The sequence below is a fragment of the Mauremys mutica genome, chromosome 1 (genome assembly GCF_020497125.1).
Source record: "Mauremys mutica isolate MM-2020 ecotype Southern chromosome 1, ASM2049712v1, whole genome shotgun sequence".
In the NCBI taxonomy this organism is placed as follows: Eukaryota; Metazoa; Chordata; order Testudines; family Geoemydidae; genus Mauremys; species Mauremys mutica.
Window position 1 is genome coordinate 371,401,965 of NC_059072.1, and position 19,625 is coordinate 371,421,589.

Genomic DNA, 19,625 nt, shown 5'->3' on the forward strand with positions numbered 1-19,625 from the left:
ATCCCACCAAGTCTCTGTTATTCCAATCACATCCTTCACCCAGGAGACAAGCTGCCTGCATGGCTTGTCTCATGAAAAAGGGACTCAGCCCAATGCATAGTCAACCTGTGGAACTCTGCCAGAGGATGTTGTGAAGGCCAAGACTATAACAGGGTTCAAAAAAAGAACTAGATACGTTCATGGAGAATAGGTCCAATAGCAGGATGGTGGCCAGAGGCTCTGTTTGCCAGAAGTGGATGGCAGGGGATAGATCACTTTAGTAATTTAATATGGAGCTATATCTATCTCATAGAACTGGAAGGGACCCCTGAAAGGTCATCAAGTTTAGCCCCCTGCCTTCACTAGCAGGACCAAGTACTGATATTTGCCCCAGATCCCTAAGTGGCCGCTCGAGGATTGAACTCACAACCCTAGGTTTAGCAGGCCAGTGCTCAAACCACTGACCTATCCCTCCCCTGTTGATGATTGATGATTACTTGTTCTGTTCATTCCCTTTAAAGCACCTGGTATTGGCCACTGTTGAAAGATGGGGCACTGGGTTAGATGGCCCTTGGGTCTGACCCCATATGGCCATTCTTATGTTCTTAAAATGCTGGTGAATAATACATTATTAGACATGAGAGTAGTATGTTAATTAAATCGAGGTTCGAGAGTGTGTGTTATGATTTTATTTTACATGTAATCATTTGTTTACAGTTCTACCAGCTATCACTCAGCTCTCCTTATGTTGTTAAATAAACTTTACTTTTAAGTGTGATGTGCTAAACAAAGTGGTGATCTAAGATGTAAGTGATAAACTGGGGTGTACTGCTTCTTAGGGACCAGCGCATCTATGACTAGTGCATGTGTCCAGTGGAACACCTGCTGGGCACTCCAGGGAGACACTTGGAGTGCCGTGGGGTTGAAGTGTGCCTATCTCTAACCTGGAGAGAGAGCAGGGCCTGTATAGGCTGGGGGGGTGGGGGAGGAGGTGCTTGTCAGTAGAGTTGGGGCACTAACCCCTTGCAGCCACAGCCAAGGCTTACTTGTGCTATGGGCAGATGGTAGCCCTGAGTACCCCCAGGAAGCTTCACACCATCCCCTCAATGCAAACTTAATTCTGCCTCCCAGACCTGACACTAGGCACCAGGAAGAGGTTGGCAAATGTGCCATTGTTTGTGTTCTCATCTGAATTGCAGCAGGTGTGCTGCAGCACTCTCACTGTGCTCACTGAACAGGAAAGGCAGCTTGGGTGCATGGTGGGGACGATAAGCCTGGAGCCCCTTTCCCACTGCTGGAGGCAGCCTAAGCAAGATGGGGGCTCTGCCTGCCCCCCAGATTGTGGCTCACATGGGGGGGTGTTGGGAGAGGCACGCAGCCCCGACAGAGCAGCAGGCACCCCCTGATCCTGGCTCATACCAGAGAGAGGGGCTCAGCCCTCCTGCCCTTTTGTGAGGCACACCCCCTCCAGCCCAAGCCATTACCCTGGAGATGGGGCTTTAAATGGGAGTTATCTTCCCCTACCCTCTACTGCCTGGCTAAGCCAGGAGAAGAGGAGGGGAGGGAGCATCACCTTCAAACTGGAGGGGAGAATAAGGGGCTGACAGACCTCCCTGTCACCCTCCCCTATGTCTTCCCTCCCTCCATTCCCAAACTACTACTCTCTGATCCTCACATGCTCCAAAGATAAAGCTCCCTAGCCTCCTTCCATCCCTCCTCTTTAAAGCTCCTGCCCCTTACCACTGCCCCAAACTCCTCAACTCCTTCCCCCCACCCCCTAGTTTCCCCATTCACTCCCCTCCCTGAAACCTACCAACCCAATGCCCACTGCACTGTTCTAACACCCCTCTCTCTCTCTCTTGCTCACCCACCCACATTCCCTTTCACTGTTTCAGTACCCCCATAGGCCCTAGCTCTGCACCAAAGTTATAAGAATCAGGAAATGTTATGTGCAGCCCAACTTAGTAGGGCTGCGTATCAGGAACCCCCATGATCACACTCAGTGCCATTGCTCAGCATGATTACATTACCCTAACTGCTTATTAGTGCCTTTCATCTTCATTCTATTTAATTAATGCTAATTTCCTTGACAATACAATGCCAGGAACATGCACCACATACATCCTCTGAAAGCTACTAAGGTAGGGCCCAAACTCACTGGTGCAGTGGTCAGAGCATGTCACAATAAATGGGTAGCTTTCAGAGGATGTGGGTGGTACATGTTCCTTGCATTCTGGAGGAAGTCCTTTTGGACATTTCGTCCTGAAAATCTTTTTCATCCCCTGTGCCCTCTGCCAGCTGGCATCCAGTGGTTCCTGGGTCACAGGTGGCATGTACCTTAACTCTGTGCTTCCTGGTTTTTAGAGCTTTGAGTGTAGTTGAACTCAGCATTCTGGAAGGGCATCAGGTACCACTGGGCATCCCCAGCTCTGTGTTAATTAAGCTTTTGGGTATTTAATTGAGCTATTGGATTGGATGGGTTCATCTTGTATGGCAAGAAGTGAGATTCTGCATGTAAAAATGTAATAACTGCACATAATCACAAGAAGTTTTCCCTTTATTTGAAATGTCATCTGTACCAAGGGGAGATAATTAATTCAAAAATATAACCTCATATGGAGAGAGATTAGTACAAACAGTGCACAAGCAGAATCAGTCACATTCCAACCGTGCATGAATGATTATGATCTCTCTGTGTACAAAGACAACTACTGGCAATAGGCAGCTCTCTGAATGCTGTTTCAGGATAGAATGCTTTTAGGAAGGGACTCTGTTTGATTCAGTGTTTTACACAATATGAACAATCATAGTATTTGCATCTTTGCAGTGAAATGATGGGCAGTGATAGTGTGGAGACTAAATAAGTGTTAATGTGGGAAGTCAGCAACATAAAATTAGACAATGTCAAGCAAGGAGCAGGTTGAATTAGTTCTTCATGTCATAGGTGTTAATAGAACACAACATTGGTTCATTAAGAGATACAACAATGGCGTAAGCAGGTGGGTAAAAGGCACTGTGGAGACTAGTGTACAGTGCTAAGCGCAGGAACTCATCAGCATCCAGGGTCTTTGGGAAGAGGACCCGAGCGATAGGCAAATAGAACTCTGTGGATTTGCTTATTTGCAGCACCAAGTTGGTGTAGTTGATACCCTTACAGAAGATTTCTTCCTGCTTGTGTAGATGCACTGAGCCCAGGGCCCAAGAGTCAGGGATGCTGATGCTGGAGGTAATGCTATCAATAAGGTAGGTAGCATTTTGGAACTGCTCTTTGGCAGGATGGATCAATTTGTCTTGCCTCTCTCGGCGGAAAGTGATATTGTCGTCTCCTCCTTGGGCATAACTAAGGATGCAGAACTCTCCTTGGGTAGCATTGGTCTGGTGGGAAATCCACACACATTCATCCAGGCTCCTCCTCCCACAGTATGCCCAGCTGTCCTCGTCTTTGTCAGTATGGCACCGGTATCCACTGTGCCCATAACGGGCACATCGGTAGTTGTTGTGGCAGGGGAGGCCTCTGGTGGTCACATCAGGGAAGGGGGCGCAGGGTTCAATGCCGTCAAGTGTATTGCACTGGAAAGTTCCCTGGGTTGCTCGGCACTGGCTGATACACAGCTTGTTCTCTTGGGAATATTTGGCGTGATCCCATCTGGTAATTAGTCCACAGTAGCCCCAATTACCATCCTGCAAATAGCAGCTATGGTAAGAAGCACCCCAGAGCTCGCAGGGAGTTGCACAACGTTTTCCAGAGGCCTCCAAACCTGGTTTTGAGGAGCAGTAATCCCAGGCCGCCTTCTTGCCTCCTAGTTGCTTGCACCAAGTGTAACTGTAACCACGATACTCACAAGACTCTTGGCATTGCCCTCCTGAGCTAGTGTGATGAATAAGAACATAGGAGCATGCGAGTGGCAGAATGGCAGCAATCAAGAGCAGAGCCAGAAGGGCACTTCTATGGGGCAGCATTTCTGGCATCTTCCTGAGACCTTGTGGAAAGATAGAATGCAAAAATACCATAATGATTTGGTAGATAGTACAGGCCCATACAGAAGGAAATACAATTGTATGGTTCCCACAGCGCTCACGATTTGCATTTTATTGCCTTTTGCTGTTTTTTAAATCTCTGTGGGTGTTACTTTTCAAGGCTCTAAAAAGGCTTTACAGTTATTGGGGCTAGAATCCAGGAGTCCTGACTCTCAGTATTCTGCTTTTAATACGACACTTCCTCTGTTGCTGAAGCTGTACAATATGGTTTACATCCTCCCCGTGGGCCAGATCCTCAGCCTGTCATCCATGAATCTATGCTGATTTATATCACCCAAGCATCTGACTTAACCTTCTTTTAAAAAACAATATTTAAACCTTTAAGTACTGTGGGAGCTCAGTTAAAAGATAGATCAGCTTCCAGGCTTCACAGCTAACTGGACTTGCCTGGTGACTTTAAACTAGGTAGGAATGAAGTGAAACAGGAACTTTCTGTCAAAGGAGAGACAGGGCATTTCCAACAGACAAGTAAGTCAAGTAGAAAGCTGGCTAATGCAGCATTACAAGGATATCTGATTTCATAAAAACAGAGTTTGGGAATGATTAAGGAACAGTGGGAGGAAGAATCCACCATAATGAAGGAAATGGAGGAAATCCAAAGACACTATATGGTACACGCTATGCCAACTCTATGGCTATGGCTATAGAGGAAGAAAAGGGCAGCTAGAAGGCAGAATGAGTTAACATTGTGTGACGAAGAGGGGGGTTTTCTTGGTTTTTCTGTGTTTTCCAGTGGGTTGCATGCAGAGGGAGGGGGACTCAGTGTCCCCGGGTGTTACTGGTTTAACGAGGTGAGGGGAGAGGGAGTTTGTTGGTACAGAGGACCGGAGAGGGAACTTGGGACTCTGGCCGATGGCCTGGAGGATGGAGACCCCAGCGATCAGTGACCTGGTGACCCGGAGACCCGGCTCAGGAGTCACAGCCAGTTCTGACCAGTGGGAGGACAATGGGCTGCAAAGAGAGGACTCCGGTGACCTGACCAGCCGGTTCCAGCTAGAGGGGGCCAGAGGAGGGCTGAGAGGAGAGGAGACCCAGGCCTTCCTGTTTACCATGACCCTGTTTACCTGGAGAGAAGACAATGGACAGAGGCGGGGCTTGGGGCCAGGGATATCGGAGGCCCAGCTGGGAAGCAGAGTGGCTCTGGGCTGGAGAGGGGGAGCAGGCAGAGCCCACCTGGCTGCAGGGGGACTGGGATATGCTGTGCTGAGGGAGTCCAGGCTTGAGGCCCTGAGAGTTTCCTGTGCTGGGTTCAACTCTCGCTGGCTGAGAGTCACTCCGGTCTAGAGAACAGGGGGCATCAACCCCTTCGGGGGTGAGGAGGCCCAGGGGGGTCCAGAGCGCGTGGACTCCCTGAGGGAGGCCATGGCAAGAGACAGACGTGCTAAGGCTCAGAGAGGTGCGGCTCCAGGAGGTGGAGGGGCCTGACCCCGAGAGAGTGTGGACCCCCCGAGAAGGGCTGTCTCACTGAAAGGGGCACCCCCCCCACGGACTGCACGGGGCCATGAGTGGGCACGATCTGTGAGTCCGTGACAACGTGGCAGCAGAGGATGGTTGGCGGATGCACCCTGTAGACATTTGGCTGCGAGCACAGGCACTTGGCAGTGAGTGGCTGGCAGCGATAGAACGAGGGTATTGAACTTCGGAACCAGTCTGGAAATGGCCTAGAACCAGCTCCGTAAGAGCGACCTGGCAGGTCTGTGCAGGGGGAGAGGGCTGAGCATGGGGAGGCTCCCTAAGGAGCGGCTGATTGCTCAGCTTGTAGAGAATGACCAGTCTGAGGAACAGGCTCCAGACCCCGGGGGGCTCCCGGGATGCCTGGTGAGCCGGGGAGTAGCCATGAGGGCAGTCTGTGTAGCGACCGGGAGGGTGTCAGACCCGACTCCCCAGTCAGCACAGGGAGACCCCAGTCAGGTTCCTCCCTAGAGGAGCTGCAGAAACTAGAGCGGAGCTGAAAGCAAAGGAGCTAGCCCTGGAGGAGCGGCAGCTGGTGGGCAGAGAGAGAGAACGAGAGGATTGTGCAGAACAGCGGAAGCACGAGTTGGAGTTGGACGAGAGGCAGGCCAAGAGGGCCTGCCGGGGGGTAAGTGGGGAAGGGCCCCGAGACGCCAGTGGGGTGGGGACTCTAGACACCAAACTGCTGCTCCAGTTGAAGGAGGGGGGCAGATATTGATGCCTATCTCACAGCCTTTGAGAAGGCTTGTGATCTGAACCAGACTGACCCTGCAGACAGGCTCCACTGTCTGATCCCTCTGCTGGGTCCCAAGGCCATAGAGGCGTTCAGCCAAATGGATGGTGTTGAGACGGGGGACTTCGACCTGTTCACACAGGCTTTGCTGCTGAAGTTTGAACTGACCCCCGAAGGTGAATAGGAAACGATTCCGGGGTGTACGCATGACCTCAGGGGTCACTTACAAGGGGGTTTTGGAATTAATTGATAAACTCAACATTAACAAGTCACCGGGACCAGATGGCATTCACCCAAGAGTTCTGAAAGAACTCAAATGTGAAGTTGCGGAACTATTAACTAAGGTTTGTAACCTGTCCTTTAAATCGGCTTCGGTACCCAATGACTGGAAGTTAGCTAATGTAACGCCAATATTTAAAAAGGGCTCTAGGGGTGATCCCGGCAATTACAGACCGGTAAGTCTAACGTCGGTACCGGGCAAATTAGTTGAAACAATAGTAAAGAATAAAATTGTCAGACACATAGAAAAACATAAACTCTTGAGCAATAGTCAACATGGTTTCTGTAAAGGGAAATCGTGTCTTACTAATCTATTAGAGTTCTTTGAAGGGGTCAACAAACATGTGGACAAGGGGGATCCGGTGGACATAGTGTACTTAGATTTCCAGAAAGCCTTTGACAAGGTCCCTCACCAAAGGCTCTTACGTAAATTAAGCTGTCATGGGATAAAAGGAAAGGTCCTTTCATGGATTGAGAACTGGTTAATGGACAGGGAACAAAGGGTAGGAATTAATGGTAAATTCTCAGAATGGAGAGGGGTAACTAGTGGTGTTCCCCAAGGGTCAGTCCTAGGACCAATCCTATTCAATTTATTCATAAATGATCTGGAGAAAGGGGTAAACAGTGAGGTGGCAAAGTTTGCAGATGATACTAAACTACTCAAGATAGTTAAGACCAAAGCAGATTGTGAAGAACTTCAAAAAGATCTCACAAAACTAAGTGATTGGGCAACAAAATGGCAAATGACATTTAATGTGGATAAATGTAAAGTAATGCACGTTGGAAAAAATAACCCCAACTATACATACAACATGATGGGGGCTAATTTAGCTACAACGAGTCAGGAAAAAGATCTTGGAGTTATCGTGGATAGTTCTCTGAAGATGTCCACGCAGTGTGCAGAGGCGGTCAAAAAAGCAAACAGGATGTTAGGAATCATTAAAAAGGGGATAGAGAATAAGACTGAGAATATATTATTGCCCTTATATAAATCCATGGTACACCCACATCTCGAATACTGTGTACAGATGTGGTCTCCTCACCTCAAAAAAGATATTCTAGCACTAGAAAAGGTTCAGAAAAGAGCAACTAAAATGATTAGGGGTTTAGAGAGGGTCCCATATGAGGAAAGATTAAAGAGGCTAGGACTCTTCAGTTTGGAAAAGAGAAGACTAAGGGGGGACATGATAGAGGTATATAAAATCATGAGTGATGTTGAGAAAGTGGATAAGGAAAAGTTATTTACTTATTCCCATAATACAAGAACTAGGGGTCACCAAATGAAATTAATAGGCAGCAGGTTTAAAACAAATAAAAGGAAGTTCTTCTTCACACAGCGCACAGTCAACTTGTGGAACTCCTTACCTGAGGAGGTTGTGAAGGCTAGGACTATAACAATGTTTAAAAGGGGACTGGATAAATTCATGGTGGCTAAGTCCATAAATGGCTATTAGCCAGGATGGGTAAGAATGGTGTCCCTAGCCTCTGTTCGTCAGAGGATGGAGATGGATGGCAGGAGAGAGATCACTTGATCGTTACCTTTTAGGTTCACTCCCTCAGGGGCACTTGGCATTGGCCACTGTCGGTAGACAGATACTGGGCTAGATGGACCTTTGGTCTGACCCGGTACGGCCTTTCTTATGTTCTTATGGGTTGCCAACCTGCTGGGGGAATATCTCCGCAAGTGGGGGAAGGGCGCAGGGGCCACTACCGCAGAGGACGTGTATAACCTGGTGGGGTTGGAGCAGCTGTATGACATCTGCCCTCCGGACCTTAAGATGTGGCTAGTGGACCGGAAGCCCAAGGATCTGCGCAGTGCAGGGGCACTGGCGGATGAGTTTGTGAACAGCAGATTGGGGGCAGGAGGAAGGCCCACATTGGGGGCTCAGAAAGGGAGTCAGCCAGAGATCTCTCCAAGGTGGGACTCCAGGAAGCCCAGCTCAGGGGTGGCCGGGAACACCGGGGCAGGCCGACCCCCTGCATGGGACTTGCGGGACCTGACATGTAATTACTGTGGCCAAAAGGGGCACAAGGTGGCCCAGTGCCTGAAGATGAAGGAAATGGCGGCCAAGTAGAACCCGCGCAGTGTGAACTGGGTGGAAGCCCACTGAGCGGGGACACTGCTGGTGCAGGGGTCCACAGTCGAGAGGTCTGTGCCAGGGGGAGGGGCCCGCCAGGCCAGGCCAGCAGGGGAAGGCGGGGCCCCAGGTCCAGAGCACCCATACTCCATCCGCCGGGTGAGCGTGGGACAGGCCCCAGGGGACAATCGCCACATCATCCCCAGTGAGGTGAGGGGAAGGAGCACCCAGGGCTTCTGGGACACGGGTGTGGAGGTGATGCTGGTGCGGTCCGAGGTGGTGGACCCAGACCAGCTAGTGCCCGATGCCTACATGACCCTGAGGGGAATGTTTGGGCCCCCCATCAAGGTGCCTGTAGCAAGGATACACCTGAAATTGGGGGGGGCTAAGGAAGGACCCAAAGAGATCGGGGTGCATGCAGGGGCGGCTCTAGACATTTCGCCGCCCCAAGCAGGGCGGCATGCCGCAGGAAGCATTTTACCGGTCGCTGGTCCCGCGGCTCCGGTGGACCTCCCGCAGGCGTGCCTGTGGAGGGTCCGCTGGTCCCGCGGCTCCACCGAAGCCTCGCTGGACCAGCGGACCCTCCGCAGGCACGTCTGCGGGAGGTCCACCGGAGCCCTGGGACCAGCGGACCCTCTGCAGGGATGCCTGCGGAAGGTCCACTGGAGCCACTTGCCACCCTCCCGGCGACCGGCAGAGCACCCCCCGTGGCATGCTGCCCCAAGCACACGGTTGGCATGCTGGGGTCTGGAGCCGTCCCTGGGTGCATGATCACCTGCCTACCGAGGTGCTAATGGGTAATGACTTGGAGAACTGGCCGGATGGCACTCGGAGCACCCTGGTCCTTACCCGGAGCCAGAGCCAGCGAGGGTCGCGGGTCCTCCCAAGTTGGGGGCCCGAAGCGCCAAGGGTAGGGCTCGACAGGGCTGGGCTGGAGCCTCCGTCCCAAGGTGGGGAAACTGAGGCACCACCAGCCAGGGCTGTATCCTCAGACCCAGCAGCTGAATTCCAAATGGAGCTGCGGGTGGATCCCTCCTTGGAGAAACTGAGGGCCCTGGCGGGCCACGGCGGTGCAGAGTTCCAGTGGGGAGGACCGCTGGGAGCAATTCTTGTGGGAGAAGGGATTCCTGTACCAGGAATGGGCTGGTTCAGGGGAAACTGAATCTTGGAAAGGTGGGAAGCAGTTGGTGGTTCCCCAGAGGTACCACCGCAAACTGTTGTACTTGGCCCACGAAATTCCCCTGTCAGGGTATCGGCATCCGGCGCACCAGGCAAAGGCTGCTGCACCACTTTTACTGGCCTGGGGTCTTTGATGCTGTCCAACAGTATTGCAGGTCCTGTGACCCCTGCCAGAGCGCGGGGAAGGCCCGGGACAAGGGTAAAGCACCGCTGAGACCTTTGCCCATCATAGAGGAGCCTTTCCAGAAGGTGGCCGTGGACATAGTGGGGCCCCTCAGCAGGGTGACCCAGGCAGGGAAGAAATACGTCCTGGTGGTAGTGGATTTCGCTACGTGCTACCCCGAGGCGGTGGCCTTGTCCTCTATCGAGGCAGACACCGTGGCAGATGCACTGCTGACCATCGGCAGCAGAGTGGGGTTCCCCAAGGAGGTCTTTACACACCAGGGGTCTAACTTCATGTCAACCCTGCTCCAGTGCTTGTGGAAAAAGTGTGGGGTCCAACACACCTGGGCCTCAGCCTACTACCCTCAGTCCAACAAGCTGGTGGAGAGATTCAATGGGACCCTAAAGAGGGTGCTGAAAACCTTTATGGACCAGCATCCACAGGACTGGATAAGTATTTACCCACCTGCTGTTCGCATGTAGGGAAGTGCCCCAGGAATCCACAGGGTTCTCCCCTTTCGAATTGCTGTACGAGAGGAAGGTGAGGGGACCCCTGGACTTGATGAGGGCCAAGTGGGAGGGAAAGGCCTCTCCCAACAGGGAATCAGTGGTGGAGTATGTACTGGCTTTCCGGGAAAAGCTCGTGTAGCTCATGGACTTGGCTATGGGAAACCTAGCAAGGGCCCAGAGGAAGCAGAAGGTCTGGTACAACCACTCAGCATGGGCCCGCTCCTATGCTACCGGGGACCAGGTGATGCTCCTCATCCCCATGAGGAAGAACAAGCTGCCTGGGACGGCCCCTTCAAAGTCATCAGACAAGTAAACAAGGTGAACTATGTAGTGGAACTGTCCAGCCGGGCTCACAGCCACCGGGTGTATCGTGTCATGATGAAACCGTACTGGGACAGGGAGAAGTTGGTGCTGGCTGTTTGTGGGCAGTGAGAGGAGAAGGGAGAGGATCCCCTGGTGGGACTCCTCCTTGAGGCTGGGGCTAACCCCTCGCTGGAATCAATTCACCTCTGTGACCAGTTAACCCCTGCCCAACAGGCGGAGATCAGAGAGGTGCTGCATTCATACAGGTAGCTGTTCTCCAACCGGCCTGGGCTCACTAACCCGGCTGTTCACCGGGTGGAGACGGGAACCAACCCTTCTATCAGGTGTTCCCCATTCAGGGTCAATGGGAAAATAGCCCAGGACCTGGAGAGAGAGGTTAGGGATATGCTGGCTTTAGGGGTGATCCAGCTGTCCGCCAGCCCCTGGGCCTCACCTGTGGTGCTGGTCCCCAAGAAGGATGGGTCGATCCGGTTCTGTGTGGACTATCGGAGGCTCAGTGCCATCACTGTGTCCAATGCCTACCCCATGCCTAGGACCAATGGGATCCTAGACAAATTGGGGGGTGCCCGGTACCTCACTACCATGGATCTTACCAAAGACTACTGGCAGGTACTGGCAGGATGCCAGGGCAAAGTCTGCCTTCACCACCCCAATCGGGGTCTTCAAGTTCCTGGTCCTACTTTTCGGCCTCAAGGGGGCACCTGCCACCTTCCAGCACCTGGTGGATCAGTTGCTAAGGGGGATGGAGGACTTTGCTCTGGCGTATATTGACAATAATGTGTCTTTAGCCAGACCTGGAAGGAACATGTGTCCCAGGTGCAGAGGGTGCTGGGTCGCCTCCAGGATGCAGGACTGACCATAAAAACTGGAAATTGCAAGGTGGGGATGGTGGAAGTTTCATACCTGGGCCACAAGGTGTGTGGGGGGGCGGCCACCTGAAGCCGGAGCCGGCCAAGGTGGAGGCAATCCAAGATTGGCTGCTCCCCAGACTAAGGCGCAGGTACAGACTTTCATTGGGATGGTGGGGTACTACCGGAGGTTTGTGCCCCACTTTAGCTCCCTAGCAGCTCGCCTCACGGAGCTGTGTAAGAAGGGAAAGCCGGACAAGGTGGTCTGGACCGAGCAGTGCCAGAGGGCTCTCTGTGCGTTGAAGGAGGCACTTATCCAGGGCCTGGTGATGGTAAACACGGATTTTAACAAACCTTCCTGGTGTTCACCAACTTCTCAGACACAGGGCTGGGGGCAGTGCTGATGCAAACTGATACTAAGGGGGAAAGACACCCCACTGTGTACCTGAGCAAGAAGCAGCTGCCCCGGGAGCAGCATTATGTGGCCATAGAGAAGGAATGCCTGGCCATGGTGTGGGCCCTCAAAAAACTGCAGCAGTATCTATTTGGGCGGCACTTCACTGTGTACACTGACCATTCACCCCTGAGTGGCTACATCAAATGAAAGGGGCTAATGCCAAGCTGCTGAGATGGAGCCTGCTCCTCCAGGGGTATGACATGGAGGTGGTCCATGTGAGGGGGAGGGCCAATGTTATAGCCGATGTTTTATCACAGGGTGGGGGCCCTGAACTTCTCCAGGTCACTGGCTAAGTGACCCTGCTCCGTTCAGCCACGAAAGGGGGAGAGATGTGACAAAGTGGCGGGGGTTTCTTGGTTTTTCTGTGTTTTCCAGTGGGTTGCATGCAGAGGGAGGGGGACTCAGTGTCCCCGGGTGTTACTGGTTTAATGAGGTGAGGGGAGAAGGAGTTTGTTGGTATAGAGGACCAGAGCTTGGGACCCCGGCCGATGGCCTGGAGGATGGAAACCCCAGCGATCGGTGACCTGGTGACCCGGCTCAGGAGTCTCAGCCAGTTCTGGCCAGTGGGAGGAAAATGGGCTGCGAAGAGAGGACCCCAGTTACCTGACCAGCCGGTTCCAGCTAGAGGGGGGCCAGAGGAGGGCTGAGAGGAGAGGAGACCCAGGCCTTCCTGTTTACCATGACCCTGTTTACCTGGAGAGAAGACAATGGACAGAGGCGGGGCTTGGGGCCAGGGATATCGGAGGCCCAGCTGGGAAGCAGAGTGGCTCTGGGCTGGAGAGGGGGAGCAGGTAGAGCCCATCTGGCTGCAGAGGGACTGGGTTATGCTGTGCTGAGGGAGGCCAGGCTTGAGGCCCTGAGAGTTTCCTGTGCTGGGTTCAACTCTCAATAAACCCTCCTGTTTTATGCTGGCTGAAAGTCACTCCAGTCTAGAGAACAGGGTTGCATCAACCCCTTCGTGGGTGAGGAGGCCCCAGGGGTCCAGAGCACGTGGACTCCCTGAGGGGGGGGGGCCCACGGCGAGAGACAGATGTGCTAAGGCTCAGAGAGGTGCGGCTCCAGGAGGTGGAGGGGCCTGACCCCGAGAGAGAGTGGACCTCCGAGAAGGGCTGTCTCACTGAAAGGGGCAACCCCCACGGACCGCACAGGGCCACGAGTGGGCACGATCTTTGAGTCCATGACACACAGGCCATTAGGGAATGGCCCATAGGCCATTAGGGAAATTAGGGCTTTTATAACTACATCATGGGAAAAGGAGGTCTCAGGGAAAAATTTGGTCTGTTACCACAGGAGGGAGGATAAAATTATTGATGACTCCAGAGTGGGTGAGACACTTAAGTCCTTTTTGAATGTCTCTACTACAAGAAAATATAGAAAAACAGATATTTGGACAGGACTTTTTTTTTAATATATGCTCTGTGGGAAAGGACTGTTTCCTCCACTGTGTTGTTTGAACACTGCTAGTATAATGCAAATAATAAAGGCAATTAGACAGATCTGGCAAGGGAATACTTGGAAAACGTGACCATATCTCAGTCAGATGACCCAGATGACTAGTTCCTAGGGTAGTATGGGTAAATTTTCCTAACAAAATTGTGGCACCAATGACAATTACATTTTAAAAGCTTGAAGCGGTGCCTGAGACATAAGGAAAGCAAATGTAGTAAGCAAGGTTAAAAAAAGTTATGATGGCAATTTTCTTCCCCAGATACAGACTTCCATGCCCAGTAAAAATATATAATTTATATTATGCAAAAATTATAACTGTCTAGATGGCAATGATGCCTTGGGGGATGAATACCATGTGGGGGTGGGGTGGGGTTATATTTTAGCAATTTCTACATAAATGTGATTTTTATACATATATATATTATCACAAATTTAGCAAATGTGGGGAACCGAATTGATGTTACATGTTGAATTTCAATTAAGTACTTGACCCTGTGCCTCAATGAACCTTAAATGGAAAAGTGTTACAATCAGCTTGTACAAAACCTCTGTACACGGTTTATTCCAATTGCCAGAGCAGTAATGCACTCTAGGAGCAGAAAGTCAGTGTAGGACAGTTCAGTGTTGTGGGACGCGTGACCAAGTTTTAATCTCAAGTCCCTCTACAAATTGTATTCCAGCTGCTTACTCACCTCCTCTGAGCTGAGCATCCATCTTGGTGATGTCCCAGCTGTGTTCCAAATCCCACAGAGTAGCGTTGGGGATTAAATGCTTCTTGCTCTTGATATGCTGAGCAAATGCCTGCTCTTTGACCTGAGTTTGGAGCAAGCAAACAGGAAATACCCGAGAACAAGGAAGTGACGTGAAACTGAGGATATGGCACTTTCATTTTTACACCAGTATAGTTAATTTATGTGTGTTTTAGCAGGGCAGAAGCAAATAGACAGGACGGTGCTGGCAGAGAAAACAGAAGCAAGGATTTCTGTGTACATCTGCACAATGGAGGGGTGAAGGTCGGGCTGCAGCTGGAGACTGGGAGCCGGCTGTTTGTATGATCACATCAGTCCTTTTTGTGATAGCATAATACTGGGAGGTTATGTCAAGTTGCTCGTCCACTGTACCCAGCCAATCCTTCTCAGAGTCATTTCTTTCCAGGATACAGTGACCTAAGATATGGGGGCTAGCCGATTGCTGCAGAGGAGCACGTGGATTGGACAGAGACTTCTCTTAGAGGAGAGTCTATTGATAGAGATTCTGTAGGTTCTAGTCAGGAGCACAGGATGGAAGAGGATAAAGTATGGGCCAGATCAGATGAGAAACATTCACATAAAAAAGAATCTGACACATCAGAAAAGGGGAGACAAATAAACAGTGACAAGTTTTTAAAGTGCTTGTACGTAAATGCTGGAAGGCTAAATAATAAGATGGGTGACCTAGAATGCTTCATTTTAAAGGAGGGATGGGTAGGTCAGTGGTTTGAGCATTGGCCTGCTAAACCCAGGGTTGTGGGTTCAATCCTTGAGGGGGTCATTTACGGATTTGGGAATTTAGCTGGGGATTGGTCCTGCTTTGAGCAGCGGGTTGGACTAGATGACCTCCTGAGGTCCCTTCCAACCACAGGCATGTGCACAGGGTTTGCTGGGTATAGGGTGACCAGATGAGAGGGAGAAAATATCAGGACACTTGGGGGGTGTCCACTGGTGGAGCAAATAATAATAAAAAAGCCAAGTGCTGCCAGCAGAGCAGGGAGGGAGGGAGAAGCATGCTGCCAGTGGAGCAGTGAGGGGGAAAAAAAAAAGGTGAGTGCTGCCAGCAGAACGAAACAGCGGGACAAATTGTGTCCTGACCAAAGACTGGTCAGGACATGGGACAAACACCTAAATAGCAGGACAGTCGTGATTTTATCGGGACATCTGATCACCCTAGCTGGGTGTGACCAGGCACATGCTACTCATGCCTGAGCTCCTCCTGGGAAGGCTGCTCCTCCCCCTCCCGCACTGGAGGCTCGGAGCGGGGAGGAGGAGGCTGCTTAGCACCTCCCCGGAGAGATCAGCTGTTGGCAACTGCCAATCAGCTATTTAGCATGCTGCAGCAGCCCTCATCAGCTCTTTGGCTGGCTGCAGCCAATCAGCTGTTTGGCACAAAGTCCCCGCCTATCAGCTGTTTCCCCTGTGGCTGCTGACAGTCCCAGACTGTAGACAGAGGTGAGTCTTTCTGATTTTCAGGGTAGCCGGAGCTGGGCTAGGGAGGACCAGCAGCCACGGCCCGGCAGCTTCTGGGCTAGCCGTGGAGGGGTGGGGTGGGCAGCCTCTCAGCATGGGGCTGGGGAGAGATGGGCGGGCAGCTTCTCAGCTGGCTCCAGGGGGCTGCTGGGGGCAGTATGGGCTGGGGGCTTTCTCAAGGATGGAGCCAGCCAGTATCACCCCACCCTGGTGTTTTCCCACAGGACCTGTGCTCCCCCTTCAGCCAGGAGAAACCAGCTGCAGACCCCCTTAGTGCTGGGCAGGGGGACAAACCAAAGGACATGGGTCCTTTAAGAAAAGTTCTCACTTGTGTCTGATGAGTGAAATTGGGCTGGGGCCCACAGCTTGCCCTCTCCCTCTTCTTTACCCATCCAGAGCAGCTTCACTGCAGCCCCAGCCCCAGCTGCAAATGAGCAGCCTCCCCAAGCCCGGATGCTGCCCAGACCCCTCCCAGGCAGGCTGTGGGAGCTCCCAGCACCTAGGGTTCTCTCATGCCTGGGAAAGTAATGCATGCCCAGCTCAAAGCTGTCTCCCCCTCCCCCATGCCCAGATCAAGCCTGCCTGGAGGACTTTTCCTCCCAGAGGAAGTTTATCCCCTCCCCCACTGATCAGCATCCCCTCCTCCCAGCATACGGAAGGATTGATTCCCTTCCCCTGGATCCCCCTTACTCCTCCAGCTCCTGGGAATTCCTTCCTTTGCATCCATCCCCCTGTATCAGCTTCAAGTCAGGAGATGCTGTCCTGCTTCACCTTGGGACACCTGAGCTCCTCTTGCTTCAGGGTGCTGGGCTGCTGCAGCCCGGTGGAGGAAGCAACTGGCCCCCCACTCCCCCATCTTTAGCCATGGTCCTACTAGGGGCTCCCCTCCCACAAAAGTTGTAGAATGTGTGGAGGAGTCAAAGCGGGGGTTGGCTGCAGGCCTGGGATTGGGAAGAGCTGGAGCGACACAGCAGAATGAATGAACAGGCCATTTCTATGCTGAGCTGTTGAATTAAATTTCTCTCTGTGTCAGGGCGTGTAGTTTCTAGGCTGACAGCAGGGGGCGGGGTTCAATGGAGATAGAGCTGCTTTGAGTGCGTGGGTAGGAGCAGGCGCTAAACAGAGCCACCAGGAAGTGAGGAGCAGAGAGAGATGGGAAAAGGGACACAGGTGGAGAGCAAGAACTGTGAACCATCAGGAAGGGAAGATACTAATGCTAGACACACTTTCAATAACTAGAATGAAAATGTATAAATAAGTTGAAAATAGCCTCCCCTCAAAACTGGCAGAGTGCCCCTCCAGCACCCACTTCTCACCCTTAAGGCAGGAGGGGACAGAAAGAGTGAGCAGCTGGTGGGAGGCATTTAGGGGAGGGAGTTGGCAAGATGGTGGTGTTCAGGGGGGTCTAGGGGGATGGGGAGGAAGAGGTGGAGTGGGGGCGGAGCCTTGGATAAGGGGGTGGAGCCAGGATAGGGCACCCACGGGCAAAACCAAAAGTCAGCACCTATGAGTCGGGGTGAGAGGGTCCCCCCCGCCCACCCTCGCGGGGTGTATTTGTTGCCTGTACAAACTTCCACAGCAGCTGCACAAAGTTGTAATTGTGTCACACAGTGAACCCCACACTGCTACTGTGACCCCCCCTTTCCCCCCCGCACGGGCCTGCACAGCCAATTGCTGCCTCCCCAGCGCTACACATGACCTTTGATTTACATCAGTCATAGTGCTCTTCCACCGTTGTGCTCCAGCTTGGTTGGCTCTCTCTGCGCCTGCCACGTATGTGCCATCACATCATTGGTCAAGGGGATGTCCAGGGGGTGAGATTTGGTGGGGACTCTGTTCTGAGCAGTGGTGAGGTAAGGGGGCTGGGCCGGGTGAGGGGGGGTTGGATATGGGCCACAGGGTCTTGAGGGCAGTCAGGGGATGAGGAATGGGGGCATTGGATAGGTGTGGAAATACCAAGGGCCTGTCAGGGTGTGGGGGTGTGGTTAGGGGTCGGGGCAGTCAGGGGATGGGGGGTTGGATAGTTGGTGGGGTCCTGGGGGGTGATTAGGGGGCAGGGGGGTCTCTGGAGGGAGCGGTCAAGGGACAAGGAGCGGAGCAGGGCGGTTGGATGGGCTGGGAGTTCTGGGGATCCTGTCAGGGGGCATGGAGTGGTTGGATAGGCGTGGGAGTCCCGGAGGTCTGTCTGGTGGTGGGGGTGTGGCTAAGGGTCATGGCAGTCAAGGGACAGGTAGGGGGTAGGATCCTAGGGAGGCAGTTACACGGGGAGGGGCTCAGGAGGGGGCAGTCAGGCGACAAGAAGCACGTAGACTTAGATAGGGGATGGGGTCCTGGGGGGCAGTTAGGGGCAGGGTCCCAGGAGGGAGCAGTCAGGGGACAAGAAGGAGCGGGGGTTGGGGGTTCTGAGGGGGGAAGTCAGGGGGTGGGAAGTGGGAGTGAGTGGATCAGGGTGGGGATGGGGCTCCTTGGGTGCACACCCTAATGAAATGTGCTGCACATGCCTATGCTTCCAACCCTGATATTCTATGATTCTATGAAAGGAGGACATTGCTATAACAGGCATCACAGAAATCTGTTCGAGTGGGGACAATCAATGAGACACAATCATTCCTGGGTACAAAATATATCGGAAGGACAGAACAGGTAATGGGGCGGGGAGTGGCACTATATATGAAAGAAAATATAGTGCCAGGTAATGGGGCAGGAGGGTCCGGGGGGCGGCGTATCGCCCCCCCTGTGCGGAGCAGCCCCACAGGGGAGCTCCAGCCTTTTTGAGCAGATTTGGTGCCTTCTCCTGTGTTTTAGAGTTGGGTTAGGGGTAGGGTTAGGGGTAGGGTTAGGGGTTAGGGTTAAGGGTTAGGGATTGGGGTTGGGGTTAGGGGTCGGGGTCAGGGGTTAGGGATGGGGTTAAGGGTTAAGGGTTAGGGGTTGAGGTTGGGGGTTAGGGGTCGGGGTCAGGGGTTAGGGTTAGGGGTTAGGGGTAGGGTTTAGGGTCAGGGTCAGGGTGAGGGTCAGGGTCAGGGTTAGAGGGTTAGGGTTAGGGTTAGGGTGAGAGGGATAGGGTTAGGGATAGGGTTAGGGTTAGGTTAGGGTTAGGGGGTTAGAGGGTTAGGGTTAGAGGGTTAGGGTTAGGGTTAGAGGGTTAGGGTTAGAGGGTTAGGGTTAGGGGTTAGTGGGTTAGGGTTAGTGGGTTAGGGTTAGGGTTTAGGGTTAGGGGTAGGGTTTAGGGTTTAGGGTTGGGGTAGGTGTAGGGTTAGGTTAGGGTTAGAGGGTTAGAGGTTTAGGGTTAGGGGTTAGGGTTGGGGTTGGGGTCGGGTTAGGGTTAGGGTTTAGGGTTTAGGGTTAGAGGTTGAGGGTTAGGGTTAGAGGGTTAGGGGTTAGGGTTAGGGGTTAGGGTTAGGGTTGGGGTTGGGGTCGGGGTCGGGTTAGGGTTTAGGGTTAGAGGTTGAGGGTTAGGGTTAGAGGGTTAGGGGTTAGGGGTTAGAGTTAGGGGTTAGGGGTTAGGGTTTAGGGGTTAGGGTTAGGGTTTAGGGTTAGGGTTTAGGGTTTAGGGTTAGGGTTAGGGTTTTGGGGTTGGGGTTGGGGTTAGGGTTAGGGGTTAGGGTTAGGGGTTAGGGGTTAGGGGTAGGGTTTAGGGTTAGGGTTAGGGGGTTAGGGTTAGGGTCAGGGTCAGGGTTAGGGTTAGGGGGTTAGGGTTAGGGTTGGGGTTAGGGGGTTAGGGTTGGGGTTGGGGTTAGGGATAGGGGTAGGGGTAGGGTTTAGGGTTAGGGTTTAGGGTTAGGGTTTAGGGGTTAGGGGTTAGGGTTAGGGGGTTAGGGTTAGGGTCAGGGTCAGGGTGAGGGTTAGGGTTAGGGTTCAGGTTCGGGTGTTAGGGTTAGGGGGTTAGGGTTAGGGTTAGGGGGTTAGGGTTTAGGG

The 19,625-nt window shown here is 52.7% G+C and overlaps 2 protein-coding genes across 2 annotated transcripts in view; one reads left to right on the forward strand and one right to left on the reverse strand.

The window, feature by feature from the left end:
- Window positions 1-2,515: 2,515 nt before the first annotated feature.
- Window positions 2,516-14,309, reverse strand: LOC123374894. Its single transcript, XM_045025283.1, has 2 exons — window positions 14,181-14,309; window positions 2,516-3,959 (listed from the first exon to the last, which is right to left on the reverse strand). Exons 1-2 carry the CDS (start codon window positions 14,200-14,202, stop codon window positions 2,905-2,907), a joined length of 1,077 nt encoding a protein of 358 aa, XP_044881218.1. The 5' UTR covers window positions 14,203-14,309; the 3' UTR covers window positions 2,516-2,904.
- Window positions 14,310-17,513: 3,204 nt separating this feature from the next.
- The window catches only part of LOC123363115 (F-box/WD repeat-containing protein 7-like), a 9,212-nt gene continuing 7,100 nt past the window's right edge, over window positions 17,514-19,625 (forward strand). Inside the window, exon 1 of the mRNA XM_045003917.1 lies at window positions 17,514-17,524. Coding sequence (XP_044859852.1) covers window positions 17,514-17,524 — 11 coding nt within the window. The remainder of the gene's footprint in view (window positions 17,525-19,625) is intronic.